The 17,743-nt window shown below is 51.3% G+C and overlaps 1 protein-coding gene across 3 annotated transcripts in view; it reads left to right on the forward strand.

Moving 5' to 3' along the window:
- Nucleotides 1–5,686: 5,686 nt before the first annotated feature.
- The window catches only part of ATAT1 (alpha tubulin acetyltransferase 1), a 58,017-nt gene continuing 45,960 nt past the window's right edge, over nucleotides 5,687–17,743 (forward strand). The window contains exons 1-3 of one of the 3 annotated variants that reach the window (XM_063938011.1): nucleotides 5,687–6,114; nucleotides 6,329–6,380; nucleotides 10,261–10,321. In XM_063938011.1, the coding sequence (XP_063794081.1) occupies nucleotides 6,099–6,114; nucleotides 6,329–6,380; nucleotides 10,261–10,321 (129 nt within the window). In that variant the 5' untranslated portion in view covers nucleotides 5,687–6,098. Of the gene's footprint in view, nucleotides 6,115–6,328; nucleotides 6,571–10,260; nucleotides 10,322–17,743 lie in introns of all 3 variants that reach the window. The other 2 variants (XM_063938010.1, XM_063938012.1) reach the window with 2 other exon arrangements.

A 17,743-nucleotide genomic window follows, 5' to 3' on the forward strand; every position in this document is an offset into this window, starting at 1 on the left:
GCATCCCCTGCAGTTCCTGGCTGTGGGCAGCGCTAGGGGCAGCTTGTCTGTCCCCAGCGCCTGTCAGTGTGTGGCGGAGGCAGGTGTCTGGTGCAGGGATCGGATGTTTCCCTGCACCAGGCTGTCGGCTGCGGAGGCTTTCAAATGTTGGCGCCCTCCGGGAGCCAATCGCGGCTCCCGGAGCGGCGGCCAATCGGCGCTCGCCGCGTCATAGGCCCCGCCGCGAGGAGGAGAAGACGGCCGTGTGAAGAGGAGCTCCGGTGGCTGCTGAAGAGGCCAGAATACGTCGGCCTGCAGGAGGAAGATGTCCAGCGGCGGCTGGACGCTGAGGAGCGGAGGCGGCGCCGCTGGCCAGGACGGGTCAGCGGCAGAAGTGGGCGCCGGAGATCCCTGGATCAGGTTAGGCCTCAGTGAGGCAACTTTCACCCCCTCCCTTTTTCTCCCTAGACCACCAGGGACGGGCATTAGGCCCGGGAGCACAATTCAGGCACTAGGCCTGTTGCGCAGATAGGAGTTTGGGGGTCACCATCTGAGTCGGTGGTTTGGGCGCTAGGCCCAAGCCACCTAAGCGGCGCAGTAGGCGGGCACTAGGCCAGGGGGCAATCCAGGCAATAGGCCTGTGGGGACATTAGAGGGCATTAGGCCCTAGTGTACTTTGGCCAATTAGGGTAACATAAGGTGACCCTGGGCACCAGGCCCAGGTCACCCACGAGTGACGAGTTAGGCGGGCACTAGGCCCGTGGGTGAAGTCAGGCCTCCGGCCTGTGTGCAGTCAGGGGGCGCTAGGCCCAATGAATAAGTGCCCCGAGGTGAATAAAGGTGGCACTGGGCACTAGGCCCAGGCCGTCCTGAGGTGTTAGGTAGGCAGGTCCGCTTGACCTGAGCCCCCGGAAGTGTACAGGAGGTGGGCAGGCTGTGTGGCGCCCACCCCCTTCCAGCGGTAGGTAGGGATTTAAAGGGATAGCACCGTTTGATGATGTACTCTGATGTGTGTGTTGTTACCGTGCAGGGCAAAATGTTGTTTTAGAGTTTGTGCATAGTTTGTGTTGCACCACTTACACTTGAGCCAGTTTGAGGGCTTTGTTATGCAGCTAGTGTAGCGGACGCACACTAGATTAGAGTTAGGCCCTGCACGGCTGTTTCTCTCTTTGCCTCCTTACAGGGACCTGTAAGTGGAGAAGATCGGAGTACAAGACGTAGGACGGTGAGTAACATCTGTCTGTGTGTCCCTTTCTGTCTCCCTTCCTTCAGGGCGAACGGTGAACCTTGCACGCCGGTGCAAGGTAGAATTTCCACCTGGTGTGAGAGTGCCAATAGGTGAAATTCGGGCTCTGAGGCGGACGCCTGAGATGACCCTCACCTAGCCCGAAAGCACTATTTTCCTCGGCTCCGGAGGGCGGTTCGGTCCACAGTCAGGAGGACGGCCCTTAGCAATCTCCTTCCTCCTAGGTCATCGTGTCCGGATCCGATTGAAGATTGCCAGGTCCGTTGAAGGTTCCGGTACCTGAAGGTGAGAGAGAGCGGCGCCTGGTGAGTACCGAAACTACACCTGCACGGCAGCAGGCACCACCACACGCACCGCCGCACCTCTTACATTTTGGCGTAGTCGGCAGGATAAAGGATACAGGATCACGGACACGATGTGGAACGCCACCAAGAAGACCTCCCTGCGGACGGCTCCGGAACAGACTCACCCCGGACGCGTGCGGACCAGAGCGACTGGGTGACGGTGTCTGGGGCAGACCTCCTGAAGATGGTGCAGCGGTCGGTCCAGCGTGAAAAGGAAGAGCGCCGGGAGAAGGGGCGCAAGAAGGCCGCTGTGACGCCCTACAAGAAATGTCGGCAAACGGGGCACTTTGCCGATGAGTGTACTTGGCGAGAGACGTCCCCAAAGAAGGTGGTCCAGGAAGCGGACTGAAGACGTCAGAAGGGCCAAGCGAAGGAGGAGTCCTGGTGTTTGATCTGCGGAAACTACGGGCATGAGCATAACAGTTGTCCCTGGGATGAAGAGTTGAGCCAAGACGAGGTTGATTCCTGGTGTGAAAGCTGTGGAGATCCCCGACATCGGCTCCTGGAATGTCCATGGACTGAAGACAGGACGGACTACGAGGCCACGGTGAAGCAGCTGACGGAATCTCGTCAGCAGCTTTGGGACCGGGTGGCTGCAGAGCCCGTGTGTGCGCTCTGCTAGGCGAGAGGACATGCGCTTCCCGATTGTCCGTGGAATGAAGACCGGATGATGGCGGATGGTCGTGCCCAGAGATGGGAAGAGGAAACCAGGGAAATGGAGCGGAAGACCCTGCTTGAAGTTAGTTCGCAGGTGCCCATTTCCTCTGAGCCGGAACCAACGGGTGAAGATTCCCCAGTGAAGGAGGTGGACAAGGAACCCGTCTTGGGGAAGGTGGCAGTGGCCCTCCCTTGTTGGAAGTGTCGGCGACCAGGACATGCGGCCAGTGAGTGCCCCTGGGAAGATGCCGCGGACCTACTCTGTCCCAAGAAAGTGACCCCAGTAAGGCAGAATCCTTTCCCGCATAAGGCGGAGGTGGACGACTGGGAGGTGAAGAGACCACGCTGCGAAGAAAAGCGTGAAGACCGAAGAGTGACGGGGACGTCCGGAATCTCCCCGCGATGGAACCGTCCACGACCAGGACGTGCGGAACAGGTGTGTCCTGGGTACCTAGAGATGCCAGCGGAAGAGGAGTACGCTGAGGAAGTAAAGATGCCAGCGGAAGCGAAGGAGTACGCTGAGGAAGTAAAGATGCCAGCGGAAGCAAAGGAGTACGCTGAGGAAGCAGAGGTGCCAGCGGAAGAGACTAAGTACGCTGAGGAGGAAAATAATACCCCAGTCCAGATATCGGAGGAGGACTCGGACTATGGTGAGCTATCCGCCAACGAATCCCTCCAAGAACAGATGGAGGACGACTCTGGCATCGGAAGCGCCGAGGAGAGTGACTGGCAGGATCGGGTGGAGTCGTGCTCCCAGTTGAATGCCCTATGTGAAGAGGAGGAGATAGTCCTGGAGCAAGAAGACCTGCCGGGAGTGCCGAACTGGACGGACGTATGGGGAGAGAATCGTGATGCCGTGGGAGGACCCGTTCCAGAGGAAGACACAGGACCTTTGGAGATGCCCCACGAGGAAATGTGACATATGGTGGCTGTTGCCTGGGAGGAAACGGATGCCCCGGAGGATTCCGCTGTTGGGTGCTGGTCGCTACCACACCCTGAAGACAGGGACGATGTCCCAGACGATATGGAAGGCCAGGAGTGGGTGACTGTTGTCCCTGTGGAGGAAGATTCCCCTTGGTGGCCCATGTCGAGCGACCGTGAGGAAATGCCACTCCCCCAGAGGATCCGCCGATGGAGGTCAGGAGGTAAGAAGAGGAACCTGGAGGTGGAAGGATGTGGGGTCACAGCCTGTCCGGGCTGGGCCCTCGAACACAACCTCGCCGGAGGGACCTCGGAATTCCCTGACCCGCGGATGATGGACGTCGTGGAGACCTTTGTAGGGACTACAAAGGAAAAAGGGGGGGGAAATGTGGAGATGTGCCCCGTGTCCCAGGGCACATCGGACCGGCAGGGTGCAGGGGATCTGCATCCCCTGCAGTTCCTGGCTGTGGGCAGCGCTGGGGCAGTTTGTCTGTCCCCAGCGCCTGTCAGTGTGTGGCGGCGGCGGGTGTCTGGTGCAGGGATCGGATGTTTCCCTGCACCAGGCTGTCGGCTGCGGAGGCTTTCAAATGTTGGCGCCCTCCGGGAGCCAATCGCGGCTCCCGGAGCGGCGGCCAATTGGAGATGGGCGCGGCGAGCCAATCGGCACTCGCCGCGTCATAGGCCCCGCCCCCGGCATCTGACGTCAGACGCCGGGCGGGAGCCGAAGAGACCGCGAGCGCGGAAGAAGACGCCGCGAGGAGAAGACGGCCGTGTGAAGAGGAGCTCCGGTGGCCGCTGAAGAGGCCAGAAGACGTCGGCCTGCAGGAGGAAGATGTCCAGTGGCGGCTGGACGCTGAGGAGCGGAGGCGGCGCCGCTGGCCAGGACGGGTCAGCGGCAGAAGTGGGCGCCGGAGATCCCTGGATCAGGTTAGGCCTCAGTGAGGCAACTTTCACCCCCTCCCTTTTCCTCCCTAGACCACCAGGGACGGGCATTAGGCCCGGGAGCACAATTCAGGCACTAGGCCTGTTGCGCAGATAGGAGTTTGGGGGTCACCATCTGAGTCGGTGGTTTGGGCGTTAGGCCCAAGCCACCTAAGCGGCGCAGTAGGCGGGCACTAGGCCAGGGGGCAATCCAGGCAATAGGCCTGTGGGGACATTAGAGGGCATTAGGCCCTAGTGTACTTTGGCCAATTAGGGTAACATAAGGTGACCCTGGGCACCAGGCCCAGGTCACCCACGAGTGACGAGTTAGGCGGGCACTAGGCCCGTGGGTGAAGTCAGGCCTCCGGCCTGTGTGCAGTCAGGGGGCGCTAGGCCCAGTGAATAAGTGCCCCGAGGTGAATAAAGGTGGCACTGGGCACTAGGCCCAGGCCGTCCTGAGGTGTTAGGTAGGCAGGTCCGCTTGACCTGAGCCCCCGGAAGTGTACAGGAGGTGGGCAGGCTGTGTGGCGCCCACCCCCTTCCAGCGGTAGGTAGGGATTTAAAGGGACAGCACCGTTTGATGATGTACTCTGATGTGTGTGTTGTTACCGTGCAGGGCAAAATGTTGTTTTAGAGTTTGTGCATAGTTTGTGTTGCACCACTTACACTTGAGCCAGTTTGAGGGCTTTGTTATGCAGCTAGTGTAGCGGACGCACACTAGATTAGAGTTAGGCCCTGCACGGCTGTTTCTCTCTTTGCCTCCTTACAGGGACCTGTAAGTGGAGAAGATCGGAGTACAAGACGTAGGACGGTGAGTAACATCTGTCTGTGTGTCCCTATCTGTCTCCCTTCCTTCAGGGCGAACGGTGAACCTTGCACGCCGGTGCAAGGTAGAATTTCCACCTGGTGCGAGAGTGCCAATAGGTGAAATTCGGGCTCTGAGGCGGACCTAGCCCGAAAGCACTATTTTCCTCGGCTCCGGAGGGCGGTTCGGTCCACAGTGAGGAGGACGGCATTTAGCAATCTCCTTCCTCCTAGGTCATCGTGTCCGGATCCGATTGAAGATTGCCAGGTCCATTGAAGGTTCCGGTACCTGAAGGTGAGAGAGAGCGGCGCCTGGTGAGTACCGAAACTACACCTGCACGGCAGCAGGCACCACCACACGCACCGCCGCACCTCTTACAGATCTCTGGGAAAATGGGCGTTGCGCCATTTTTTCCAGAGATCTACGCATGCGCATTAGAGTCTGAGCACTAGGGATTTCTCTAGTGCGTATGCGCAAAATGGCCATCGTGCCATTTTCCCAGTAATTATTTGTGGGCTTTCCGCCGTAAGCCAGGGACTCTGAAGAAGTATTAAATAAATGGGTGACACCCATTATGGATACGTCAGTGGGTTATAGGATATCCGAAGGCATGTAATGATGGCAAGCACATATATCCAGGCCATGCCTACTATGCTGTATATGGCGGCCCCATTCACAAGAACCAACTGCATCTGTTCATAACACACGGCAGCCGCCCCCCTGAGTAATGGAGGACACCGCATAGGAAGCATCTGCCACGTTACCATGGAAGGCCTGGCCGGTTGCTAGGGGACAGCGCAGCCTGCGTATTAGGCTGACCGTGTCCTGTGAGAGGCTCGGACGGACAGAACTAAAGGCTGAGGCATAGCTGGCCGGGGATTTCAGAAGGGGCGTGGCTGGCCCTTCATACACTGACACCAGCGACCAGCCACCAGTCAGCGGGCGCCTTATTCTGTTGCTAGGAAAGCGGTTGCCAGGTGGAAGGAGTCGCCCCGGCGCTGATTGGAGGAAGCTGGAGGTCACGTGGCCACCCCTCCTACTAGCGCCGGTACCCATTGTCTCGGGATCGCGCACCGGAGTGTAGGCGGCGGGAGCGCGCCCTTCCTTCCCCAGCGATTTACGTATACCGGCCTGTATCACTGGCCCTGACAGCTGACATCCTCTGTGCTGCGCACACTCACATGCAGCAGGTATCCCTGTGTGAGTGCCTGTGATTGCTGTCTGTATGAAGACACATACAGGTAAGGGTTAGAGATTATGGCACATTCATGAAAATGTTTATAGCTGATGGCCTAAGCCTAAGGGTTATATATGGACAGTGTATATATATATATATATATATATATATATATATATATAAAATTAATAATAATTATTTTATTTATATAGCGCTCTTTCTCCAATAGGACTCAAGGCGCTTACTTATATACATAAGCATTATGTTTCCTGTCACAGGTGAGCAGCCGCTGATGTCACAGGGTACACCATTGCCACTGAGCAGACACAGGTGAGAGGGACCGCTGAATTGGGCGATGCTGTAATCGCTGACACCCGCTACCACTATACCTGTCATCTCTCGCCCGTTGCCACCCTTATGCCAAAATGGATTTTGACTTCGATTTGCACAAAATATTCCCGGAGCCGATCACCAAACTTGACAGCAGCCTGATCCCTCTCCGCCGGCCCCTGATCCCCAGGTACGTATAGACGCCCTTAGAGACTAGCACCGTATCCTGTCATGTGTGTGACATGTTGTGCCGTAACAAAGAGGAACATAAATAAGGGTGTCAGACACCTTTGGGTCTATGTTCTAAACTTTGGAGAGAGATAAAGTACCACGCAATCAACTGTCATGTTACAGGCTGTGTTTGAAAAATGACGGTAGGAGCTGATTGGTTGGCACTTTATCTGCATCCGCTTTATATCTGTCCAAGGCTTAGTACATATGCCCCAATGCCCGTCTCCTCTTCCTCACCAAACGTTCTACATCCACCTCCTCTCTGTTACAAGCCCTGCACTAGCTCCCCTTCCCATTCAGATTCCATTTCAAGCTTCTCACACTCCCCTTCAAAGCCCTCACCCACTCCTCTTTCATCTCTGACCCGTCCTCTTCCCCCTGCTAATGCACGCCTCCACTCCTGCCAACTGTTTACCTCCTCCCACTCCTACCTACAAGATTTTGCACGTGCTGCTCCCTATCTATGGAATTCTCTACCTCTCCCCCCTCAGACTCTCCACCTCTCTACAAAATATCAAATGGGCTCTCAAGACCCACTTCTTCACCAAACCCAGCCAACTGTCCTCCTAACCCTCTATTCCACGCTCGTCTACCCCTTCTGTGTCACCCCGGGCTGTTAGGCTTTCACCTTTTAGATTGTAAACTCACAAGAGCAGAGCCTTCTCCCCTCATGTGCTTTTCCCTCTCTTACTTACATGATCTTATACTCAATACTCCCTTTGATGGCATCTGCTCTGTAGTTGGCGCTGCAGATGCCTTGTGGCACCATATAACTAAAAGATAATAATAATGTTGCTAGCAGGTGCTGAAACCAGCAGTGTATTATTCAGGACTTCTATGGGTCGTACTAACGTGCCCGTGTGACCTTAATATTGGTGAAGGAACTTAGGGGCGTATTATCAACATCACAATTTTTTCCCCCCTGTTAAATATATTTCTTATCCCTGTTATGTGCAACAATAAGAGGCGAAGCTTCAGGGTCATTTATCCCCAGCCGGGACATGCACTGACGTTCTCTTACATTGGCAATAACTCCCTGTACTAAGGCAGTGTGACAGAACACAGAGGGCCTAATTCAGACCTGATCGCAGGAGCACAAATTTTCTCTACTGGACACAACCATGGGTCTAATTCAGACCTGATCGCTAGGCTGCGTTTTCGTACAGCCTGCGATCAGGTCTGAACTGCGTATGCACCGCAATGCACAGGCGTGTCGGTCCGCAACGACGGGGATCGACAGGAGGAGGCCGTTTGTGGGTGGCAACTGACCGTTTTTAAGGCCCCGATCATCGCACTGGAAGAGCAACTCCTGGTTTGTGCAGCTCTCCTGCACATGCGATCGCACCCCTGTACAGCGATTTCCCCCTCCCCCTGTAGGCGGCGACTACCTGATCGCAGGGATGCAAAAAACGCACCGTAGCAATCAGGTCTGAATTAGGCCCCATGTGCACTGCAGGGGAGGCAGATATAACATGTGCAGAGAGAGTTAGATTTGGGTGGGTTATATTGGCCCTCATTCCGAGTTGTTCGCTCGGTATTTTTCATCGCATCGCAGTGAAAATCCGCTTAGTACGCATGCGCAATGTTCGCACTGCGACTGCGCCAAGTAACTTTACTATGATGAAAGTATTTTTACTCACGGCTTTTTCTTCGCTCCGGCGATCGTAATGTGATTGATAGGAAATGGGTGTTATTGGGCGGAAACACGGCGTTTCAGGGGCGTGTGGCTGAAAACGCTACCGTTTCCGGAAAAAACGCAGGAGTGGCCGGAGAAACGGTGGGAGTGCCTGGGCGAACGCTGGGTGTGTTTGTGACGTCAACCAGGAACGACAAGCACTGAAATGATCGCACAGGCAGAGTAAGTCTGGAGCTACTCTGAAACTGCTAAGTAGTTAGTAATCGCAATATTGCGAATACATCGGTCGCAATTTTAAGAAGCTAAGATTCACTCCCAGTAGGCGGCGGCTTAGCGTGTGTAACTCTGCTAAATTCGCCTTGCGACCGATCAACTCGGAATGAGGGCCATTGTTTCTGTGCAGGTTAAATACTGGCTGCTTTACTTTTACACTGCAATTTAGATTTCAGTTTGAACACACCCCACCCAAATCTATCTCTCTCTGCACATGTTATATCTGCCCCACCTGCAGTGCACATGGTTTTGCCCATTAGAAAAAAAATTTGCTACTGCGATCAGGTCTGAATTAGGCCCAGAGCTAGGGGGAATAGTTGCAAACATGGCATACACTGACTGAGCCCACAGATGCCTCACACATTAGAAATATTAGTATAGGACGGTTGTGAAACAACTACACATCCCAGCATGCCCTGCCACAGTTTTAGCATTCTCTAATAGCAAAACTGTTGCAAATCATGATGGGACTTGTAGTTTTACAACAGCTGGAGTGCCACAGGTTGGCCAGGCCTGGTATAGGAGTTTCCTTATCAGGGAGTTTACAGCCTGCACAATACTAGCAACATAAAAGTAGGGGGTGATGTTTACAATATGTTGAACAGAAATATCAAATTGGAAAGATTATTTTATTAATATGGTTACAATGTATACACATGTAATATGGTTGGAGGACCGCATGCAGCCCCAGGGCTGCCAATTGCCCGGCAGGGGCTTATATCATAAGACTGCTTGTAGAAGCTTATTAATTACACTGGCTCCTATATAACCCAACTCAGCTTCTCACGCTCACTTACAAAACCCTCACCCATTCTCTCCCATTTATATCTCTGACTTCATCTTCCTTCACACTCCCTCCCGCCTGTCTTCTTCACTTCTCAAATGAATGCCTCCTCTCCTGCCTACTGATTACCTCCTCCCATTCCTACCTCCAAGATTTTGCAATTGCTGCTCCCTACCTCTGGAATTCTCCACCTTTCTAGAAAACTTCAAACAGGCTATCAAGACACACTTCTTCATCTAACCCTCTCCCATGCTCACTGTCTACCCAATCTGTGTCACTCCTACCTGTCTGCCCCTCCTCTTTAGAATGTTAAGTTCCCATAAGCAGGGCCCTCTGCCCTTGTGTACTTATTCTTCTCTTACTTAGACTATCTCCTATTCCATACTCCCTACAACGGCACCTAACCCTCGGTGTCTGCCACCCTGATGCTTATTTCACCGTCATGTCCGCTGATGCAGCAGTGTTTATATACCATAAACCTGTCCTGCATTGTCTTGTACTGTAAGTTGATGTTTTCTTGTTTTGCTCATTTGTTTATGTACTTTGGTAGGTGCTGCAGAACCCTTATGGCGCCATATAAATAAAGAAGAATAATATTAATAATATTGGCCCTGCCCCCTCTCCAAGGACCTCATTATTCTCCCCATCCTGCTCACTTCACTTGGAGGGCACCCACTCAATTCGGGAGTGCCATAAGCTACGGTTTTTAATCTACGTTATGTATCAAATGTCACAATTGTAAAGTGCAGTGGAAAATGGTGGCACTATATAAATAAAAATATAAATAATAATTAACAAAAATAATAATTAACAAATGATCACCACATCTTAGATTATTTGCACATTTGAGCATGGTCATCTTTACCTCCTGTTTTATGTTATCGTATGTCATTTATATTATGTTAGTGCCTTATACTGTACATAACATACAATAATAATATGTTCTCTCTTTCCAGCGCTGATGCTCAGAAACAAATAATGCAGATCATAGATGAGATTGGGAAGTCATCAGCTAAGGTAATGTAGTATAATATACTGAAGTACACAAAAGTTTGTCCACATTAATGGGGGAAATTCAATTACTGGTAAATGATCTCGTCCGGCCGAACCATTGCAGCAGCCGTTGCACTTTAGCGTGTAGTGAGCACTTCTGTGCAAATTCCAGATTCTGCCAGGTGGGCAAAGGGTGAGAAGATAGGATGCCATTGCTGGGATTTAACATTGCAGCAACGCCAATTTGCACCCTTCGCCTGTAATTGAATCCACCCATAAATCTTTTAACGCCACTTAAAGCGGGATCAGTACGAAATCCCGCCGGATGGGATCCCAGCGGTCGGAATCCCGACACCAGAATCCTGACCGGCACAATCCCAACAGGGGGGCGAGCGCAACGCAGCCCCTTGCGGGCTCGCTGCGCTCGCCACGCTGCGGGCAACTAATTTATTCTCCCTCTATGGGTGTTGTGGACACCCACAGAGGGAGAATATGTCGGGATTGTGACGGTCAGGATTCCAGTGTCGGTATTCCGACCGCCGGGATTCCGTCCGGCGGGATCTTGACCGCATCCCCTTAAAGCTGAGTATACACTGGGTTGATTTGTATCCAGCGTAATACATACATTTGTGCTGTAGGAATCATATGCCTTTGGTTAAATGGATGCATTTCCTGGGCTGTCTGAGCAATGTTGTACTATTCAGCTTCATCCACTAGATGGCACCTGTGTGACTATCTCACTATTGAACAGCTTATTTGTTAATTTACTTTCTCTAACGTCCTAGTGGATGCTGGGGACTCCGTCAGGACCATGGGGAATAGCGGCTCCGCAGGAGACAGGGCACAAAAGCAAGCTTTTAGGATCACATGGTGTGTACTGGCTCCTCCCTCTATGACCCTCCTCCAAGCCTCAGTTAGGTTTTTGTGCCCGGCCGAGAAGGGTGCAATCTAGGTGGCTCTCTTAAAGAGTTACTTAGAAAAAGTTTTTAGGTTCTTTATTTTCAGTGAGTCCTGCTGGCAACAGGCTCACTGCATCGAGGGACTTAGGGGAGAGATTTTCAACTCACCTGCGTGCAGGATGGATTGGATTCTTAGGCTACTGGACATAGCTCCAGAGGGAGTCGGAACACAGGGCTCGCCCTGGGGTTCGTCCCGGAGCCGCGCCGCCGACCCCCCTTGCAGACGCTGAAGATGAAGAGGTCCGGAACCAGGCGGCAGAAGACTCTCAGTCTTCATCAGGTAGCGCACAGCACTGCAGCTGTGCGCCATTGTTGTCAGCACACTTCACACAGCGGTCACGGAGGGTGCAGGGCGCTGGAGGGGGGCGCCCTGGGCAGCAATGTATAATACCTGTATGGCGAAAAATACATCACATATAGCCCTTGAGGCTATATGGATGTATTTAACCCCTGCCAGATATCTAAAACTCCGGAGAAGAAGCCCGCCGAAAAGGGGGCGGGGCCTATTCTCCTCAGTACACAGCGCCATTTTCCCTCACAGAAAGGCTGGTGGGAAGGCTCCCATGCTCTCCCCTGCACTGCACTACAGAAACAGGGTTAAAACAGAGAGGGGGGGCACTGATTTGGCGATATGTATATATATATTAAAATGCTATAAGGGAGGAACACTTATATAAAGGTTGTCCCTGGATAATTATAGCGTTTTGGTGTGTGCTGGCAAACTCTCCCTCTGTCTCCCCAAAGGGCTAGTGGGTCCTGTCCTCTATCAGAGCATTCCCTATGTGTGTGCTGTATGTCGGTACGTGTGTGTCGACATGTATGAGGAAAATATTGGTGAGGAGGCGGAGCAAATTGCCTGTATGGTGATGTCACTCTCTAGGGAGTCGACACCGGAATGGATGGCTTATTTATGGAAATTACGTGACAATGTCAACACGCTGCAAGCCGGTTGACGACATGAGAGGGCCGGCGAACAAATTAGTATCTGTCCAGGCGTCTCAAACACCGTCAGGGGCTGTAAAATGCCCATTTACCTCAGTCGGTCGACACAGACCCAGACACGGACACTGATTTCAGTGTCGACGGTGAAGAAACAAACGTATTTTCTTTTAGGGCCACACGTTAAGGGCAATGAAGGAGGTGTTACATATTTCTGATACTCCAAGTACCACAAAAAAGGGTATTATGTGTGAGGTGAAAAAACTACCTGTAGTTTTTCCTGAATCAGATAAATTAAATGAAGTGTGTGATGATGCGTGGGTTTCCCCCGATAGAAAATTATTGGCGGTATACCCTTTCCCGCCTGAAGTTAAGGCGCGGTGGGAAACACCCCTCAGGGTGGATAAGGCGCTCACACGCTTATCAGAACAAGTAGCGGTACCATCTACGGATAGGGCCGTACTTATGGAGCCAGCTGATAGGAGGCTGAAAAATATCCTAAAAAGTATACACACACATGCTGGTGTTATACTGCGACCAGCGATCGCCTCAGCCTGGATGTGCAGAGCTGAAGTGGCTTGGTCGGATTCCCTGACTAAAAATATTGATACCTTTGACAGGGACAGTATTTTATTGACTATAGAGCATTTAAAGGATGCATTTCTATATATGCGAGGTGCGCAGAGGGATATTTGCACTCTGGCATCAAGAGTAAATGCGATGTCCATATCTGCAAGAAGATGTTTATGGACACGACAGTGGTCAGGTGATGCAGATTCCAAACGGCACAAAGATGTATTGCCGTATAAAGGGGAGGAGTTATTTGGGGTCGGTCCATGGGACCTGGTGGCCAGGGCAACTGCTGGAAAATCCACCGTTTTTTACCCTAAGTCACATCTCTGCAGAAAAAGACACCGTCTTTTCAGCCTCAGTCCTTTCGTCCCTATAAGAGTCATATCTGCCCAGGGATAGAGGAAAGGGAAGAAGACTGCAGCAGGCAGCCCATTCCCAGGAACAGAAGCCTTCCACCGCTTCTACCAAGTTCTCAGCATGACGCTGGGACCGTACAGGACCCCTGGATCCTACAAGTAGTATCCAAGGGGTACAGATTGGAATGTCGAGAGGTTTCCCCCCTCGCAGGTTCCTGTAGTCTGCTGTACCAATGTCTCCCTCCGACAGGGAGGCAGTATTGAAAACAATTCACAAGCTGTATTCCCAGCAGGTGATAATAAAATTACCCCTCCGACAACAAGGAAAGGGGTATTACTCCACACTATATGGTGGTACTGAAGGCTAGGTGAGACCGATTCTAAATCTGAAAAATTTGAACACTTACAAGGGTTCAAATCCAGATGGAGTCACTCAGAGCAGTGATAGCAAAGAACAAGGGGACTAGATGGTGTCCCGGGACATCAGGGATGCTTACCTCCATGTCCCAAAATTTGCCTTTTCTCACCAAGGGTACCTCAGGTTCGTGGTACAGAACTGTCACTATCAGTTTCAAGACGATGCCGTTGGATTGTCCAAGGCACCCCGGGTCCTTACCAAGGTAATGACCGAAAGGAGGATTCGTCTTCAAAGAAAATGGACGACCTCCTGATAAGAACAAGGTCCAGAGAACAGTTGGAGGTCGGAGTAGCACTATCTCAAGTAGTTCTACGACAGCACGGGTGGATTCTAAATATTCCAAAACCGCAGTTGTTCCGACGACACGTCTGCTGGTCCTAGGGATGATTCTGGACACAGTCCAGGAAAAGGTGTTTCTCCCAGAGGAGAAAGCCAGGGAGTTATCCGAGCTAATCGGGATCCTCCTAAAACCAGGAAAAGTGTCAGTGCATCATTGCACAAGAGTCCTGGTAAAAATGGTGGCTTATTACGAAGCGCTTCCATTCGGCAGATTTCACGCAAGAACTCTTCAGTGGGATCTGCTGGACAAATGGTCCGGATCGCATCTTCAGATGCATCAGCGGATAACCCTATATCCAAGGACAAGGGTGTCTCTCCTGTGGTGATTACAGAGTGCTCATCTTCTAGAGGGCCGCAGATTCGGCATTCAGGATTGGATGCTCGTGACCACGGAGGCCAGCCTGAGAGGCTGGGGAGCAGTCACACAAGGAGTGTGATCAAGTCTGGAGAATTCTCTCCACATAAATATACTGGAGCTAAGAGCAAAATTATAATGCTCTAAGCTTAGCAAGACCTCTGCTTCAAGGTCAGCCGGTATTGATCCAGTGGGATAACATCACGGCAGTCGCCCACGTAAACAGAAAGGGCGGCACAAGAAGCAGGAGGGCAGTGGCAAAACTGCAAGGATTTTTCGCTAGGCGGAAAATCATGTGATAACACTGTCAGCAGTGTTCATTCCGGGAGTGGACGACTGGGAAGCAGACTTCCTCAGCAGGCACGACCTCCACCCGGGAGAGTGGGAACTTCATCGGGAAGTTTTCCGCATGATTGTGAACCGTTGGGAAAGACCAAAGGTGGACATGATGGCGTCCCGCCCGAACAAAAAATGGGACAGGTATTGCGCCAGGTCACGAGACCTTCAGGCGATAGCTGTGGACGTCCTGGTAACACCGTGGGTGTAACAGTCGGTGTATGTGTTCCCTCCTCTGCTTCTCATAACCAAGGTATTGAGAATTATAAGACATAGAGGAGTAAGAACTATACTCGTGGCTCCGGATTGGCCAAGAGGGACTTGGTAACCGGAACTTCAAGAGATGCTCACAGAGGACTAATGGCCTCGGGAGCTAAGAAGGGATTTGCTTTCAGCAAGTACCATGTCTGTTCCAAGAGGAACCGTGGCATCGGCCTTTAAGAAAGGACCTGCTCCAGCAGGGACCTTGTCTGTTCCAAGACTTACCGCGACTGCGTTTGACGGCATGGCGGTTTGAACGCCGGATCCTAAGGGAAAAGGCATTCCGGAAGAGGTCATACCTACCCTGGTCAAAGCCAGGAAGGAGGTGACCGCACAACGTTATCACCACATGTGGTAAAAATATGTTGCGTGGGTGAGGCCAGGAAGGCCCCACGAAAAAATTTCGACTAGGTCGATTTCTGCACTTCCTGCAAACAGGAGTGTCTATGAGCCTAAAATTGGGTCCATTACGGTTCAAGTTTCGGCCCTATAGATTTTCTTCCAGAAATAATTGGCTTCAGTTCCTGAAGTCCAGACGTTTGTCAAGGGAGTATTGCATATACAGCCCTTGTGTGCCTCCAGTGGCACCGTGGGATCTCAACGTAGTGTTGGGATTCCTCAAATCATATTGGTTTGAACCACTCAAATCTGTGGATTTGAAATATCTCACATGGAAAGTGACCATGCTGTTGGCCCTGGCCTAGGCCATGCGATTGTCAAAATTGGCGGCTTTGTCTTACAAAAGCCCATATTTGATTTTCCATTCGGACAGGGCAGAACTGCGGACTCGTCCCCAGTTTCTTCCTAAGGTGGTGTCAGCGTTTCACCTGAAACAACCTATTGTGGTGACTGCGGCTACTAGGGACTTGGAGGACTCCAAGTTGCTAGACGTTGTCAGGGCCCTGAAAATATATATATATATATATATATATATATATATAATTCCAGGACGGCTGGAGTCAGAAAGTCTGACTTGCTGTTTATATTGTAGGCACCCAAAAAGCTGGGTGCTCCTGCTTCTAAGCAGACTATTGCTCGTTGGATTTGTAGTACAATTCAGCTTGCACATTCTGTGGCAGGCCTGCCACAGCCAAAATCTGTAAATGCCCATTCCACAAGGAAGGTGGGCTCATCTTGGGCGGCTGCCCGAGGGGTCTCGGCTTTACAACTTTGCCGAGCAGCTACTTAGTCAGGGGCAAACACGTTTGCTAAATTCTACAAATTTGATACCCTGGCTGAGGAGGACCTGGAGTTCTCTCATTTGGTGCTGCAGAGTCATCCGCACTCTCCCGCCCGTTTGGGAGCTTTGGTATAATCCCCATGGTCCTGACGGAGTCCCCAGCATCCACTAGGACGTTAGAGAAAATAAGATTTTACTTACCGATAAATCTATTTCTCATAGTCCGTAGTGGATGCTGGGCGCCCATCCCAAGTGCGGATTGTCTGCATTACTTGTACATAGTTATTGTTACAAAAAAATCGGGTTATTATTGTTGTGAGCCATCTTTTTTAGAGGCTACTTCATTGTTATCATACTGTTAACTGGGTTAAAATCACAAGTTGTACGGTGTGATTGGTGTGGCTGGTATGAGTCTTACCCGGGATTCAAGATCCTTCCTTATTGTGTACGCTCGTCCGGGCACAGTACCTAACTGAGGCTTGGAGGAGGGTCATAGGGGGAGGAGCCAGTACACACCATGTGATCCTAAAAGCTTGCTTTTGTGCCCTGTCTCCTGCGGAGCCGCTATTCCCCATGGTCCTGACGGAGTCCCCAGCATCCACTACGGACTATGAGAAATAGATTTATCGGTAAGTAATATCTTATTTTTAATCACCAGTGTGTTACAAAAGTACATCAATAATACCCCTTTCAGACCGCCAGCTATGAAAACGGGTTATTGGCACATGAACGCGCATAACCCGTGTTTATGTGCAGTCTGAAAGGTAAGGCAGAATCAGTGCCTTATGCCCCACTTTGCCTTGAACAGCCCAGAATGGAAGAGGCATTTATTAGTCATCAATAGTACATATCTACAAACCTTCTTCCACCTGTGTCCATATTACGGTCCAAAGACGGTTTTCTTCTGTAGGTTGTTGTATCTGCCTTCTACTCCAGGTCCTTGTACTTTATTTTGCGTCTGCCATCTGATTATCTCTTTTGACACTGGATAACGGTGATACATATGGCTGCCCTTTAGTTTGCCAGTTTTGAATTCTGACATTATCTTAGTTCTGAAGACTCTACATAGACCCGGAGCCTCTCAGTTTGGCTTTACAAGGCTTTCTTACTTTGCCATCATCTTTGCTAGATTTGTGTCCAAGCTGGCGTCCTTTTCTCACCAGTTCCTGTACTTAGTTTTCCACCCAGCCTGCCTTAGCATGGCGCCATCTTTTCAGCTGACGGTAGTCTCTGGTTTTTACCTCAACCAGGAGTTGGTAATATCCTTGTGCCATACGCTTTCTGGATGTGGTGCGTTGCCTAAGGATTTATTAAGTTTATCTTCTGCTGGATTTGGATGACTGTTCAGTAGATTTATTCTCTGAAGTACCCGTTCACCTCCTGGCAAATGGGTCAATAGACCAGGGAAGTTGGTCGTTTGTTGGCTTTGTTATTGGGCTGCAGAGCAATCTCTTGGTCTTCCACGTGTTCTCCAAAGTGGGCTTTTCCAAATTGGTGGAAACTGCCTTTGGTAGGAAGTTACTTTTGGCAGTTGTTCCTCCTTTCCATCTTGGTGTGGCCATGGAACATCAAGGAGTATGTGTATTTGAATCTGGCCCTACATGTGAGACACTATATTGTGAGACTGAATTTTCCTGCAATACACAGAGTGACCACAGTGTGTCACTGTTACTGCACTACAAACACAGCTAGTCCATATTTGCCACTAGTGTAACTAGAGGGGATGAAGT

The sequence above is a fragment of the Pseudophryne corroboree genome, chromosome 8, assembly GCF_028390025.1.
Source record: "Pseudophryne corroboree isolate aPseCor3 chromosome 8, aPseCor3.hap2, whole genome shotgun sequence".
NCBI classification, from domain to species: Eukaryota; Metazoa; Chordata; class Amphibia; order Anura; family Myobatrachidae; genus Pseudophryne; species Pseudophryne corroboree.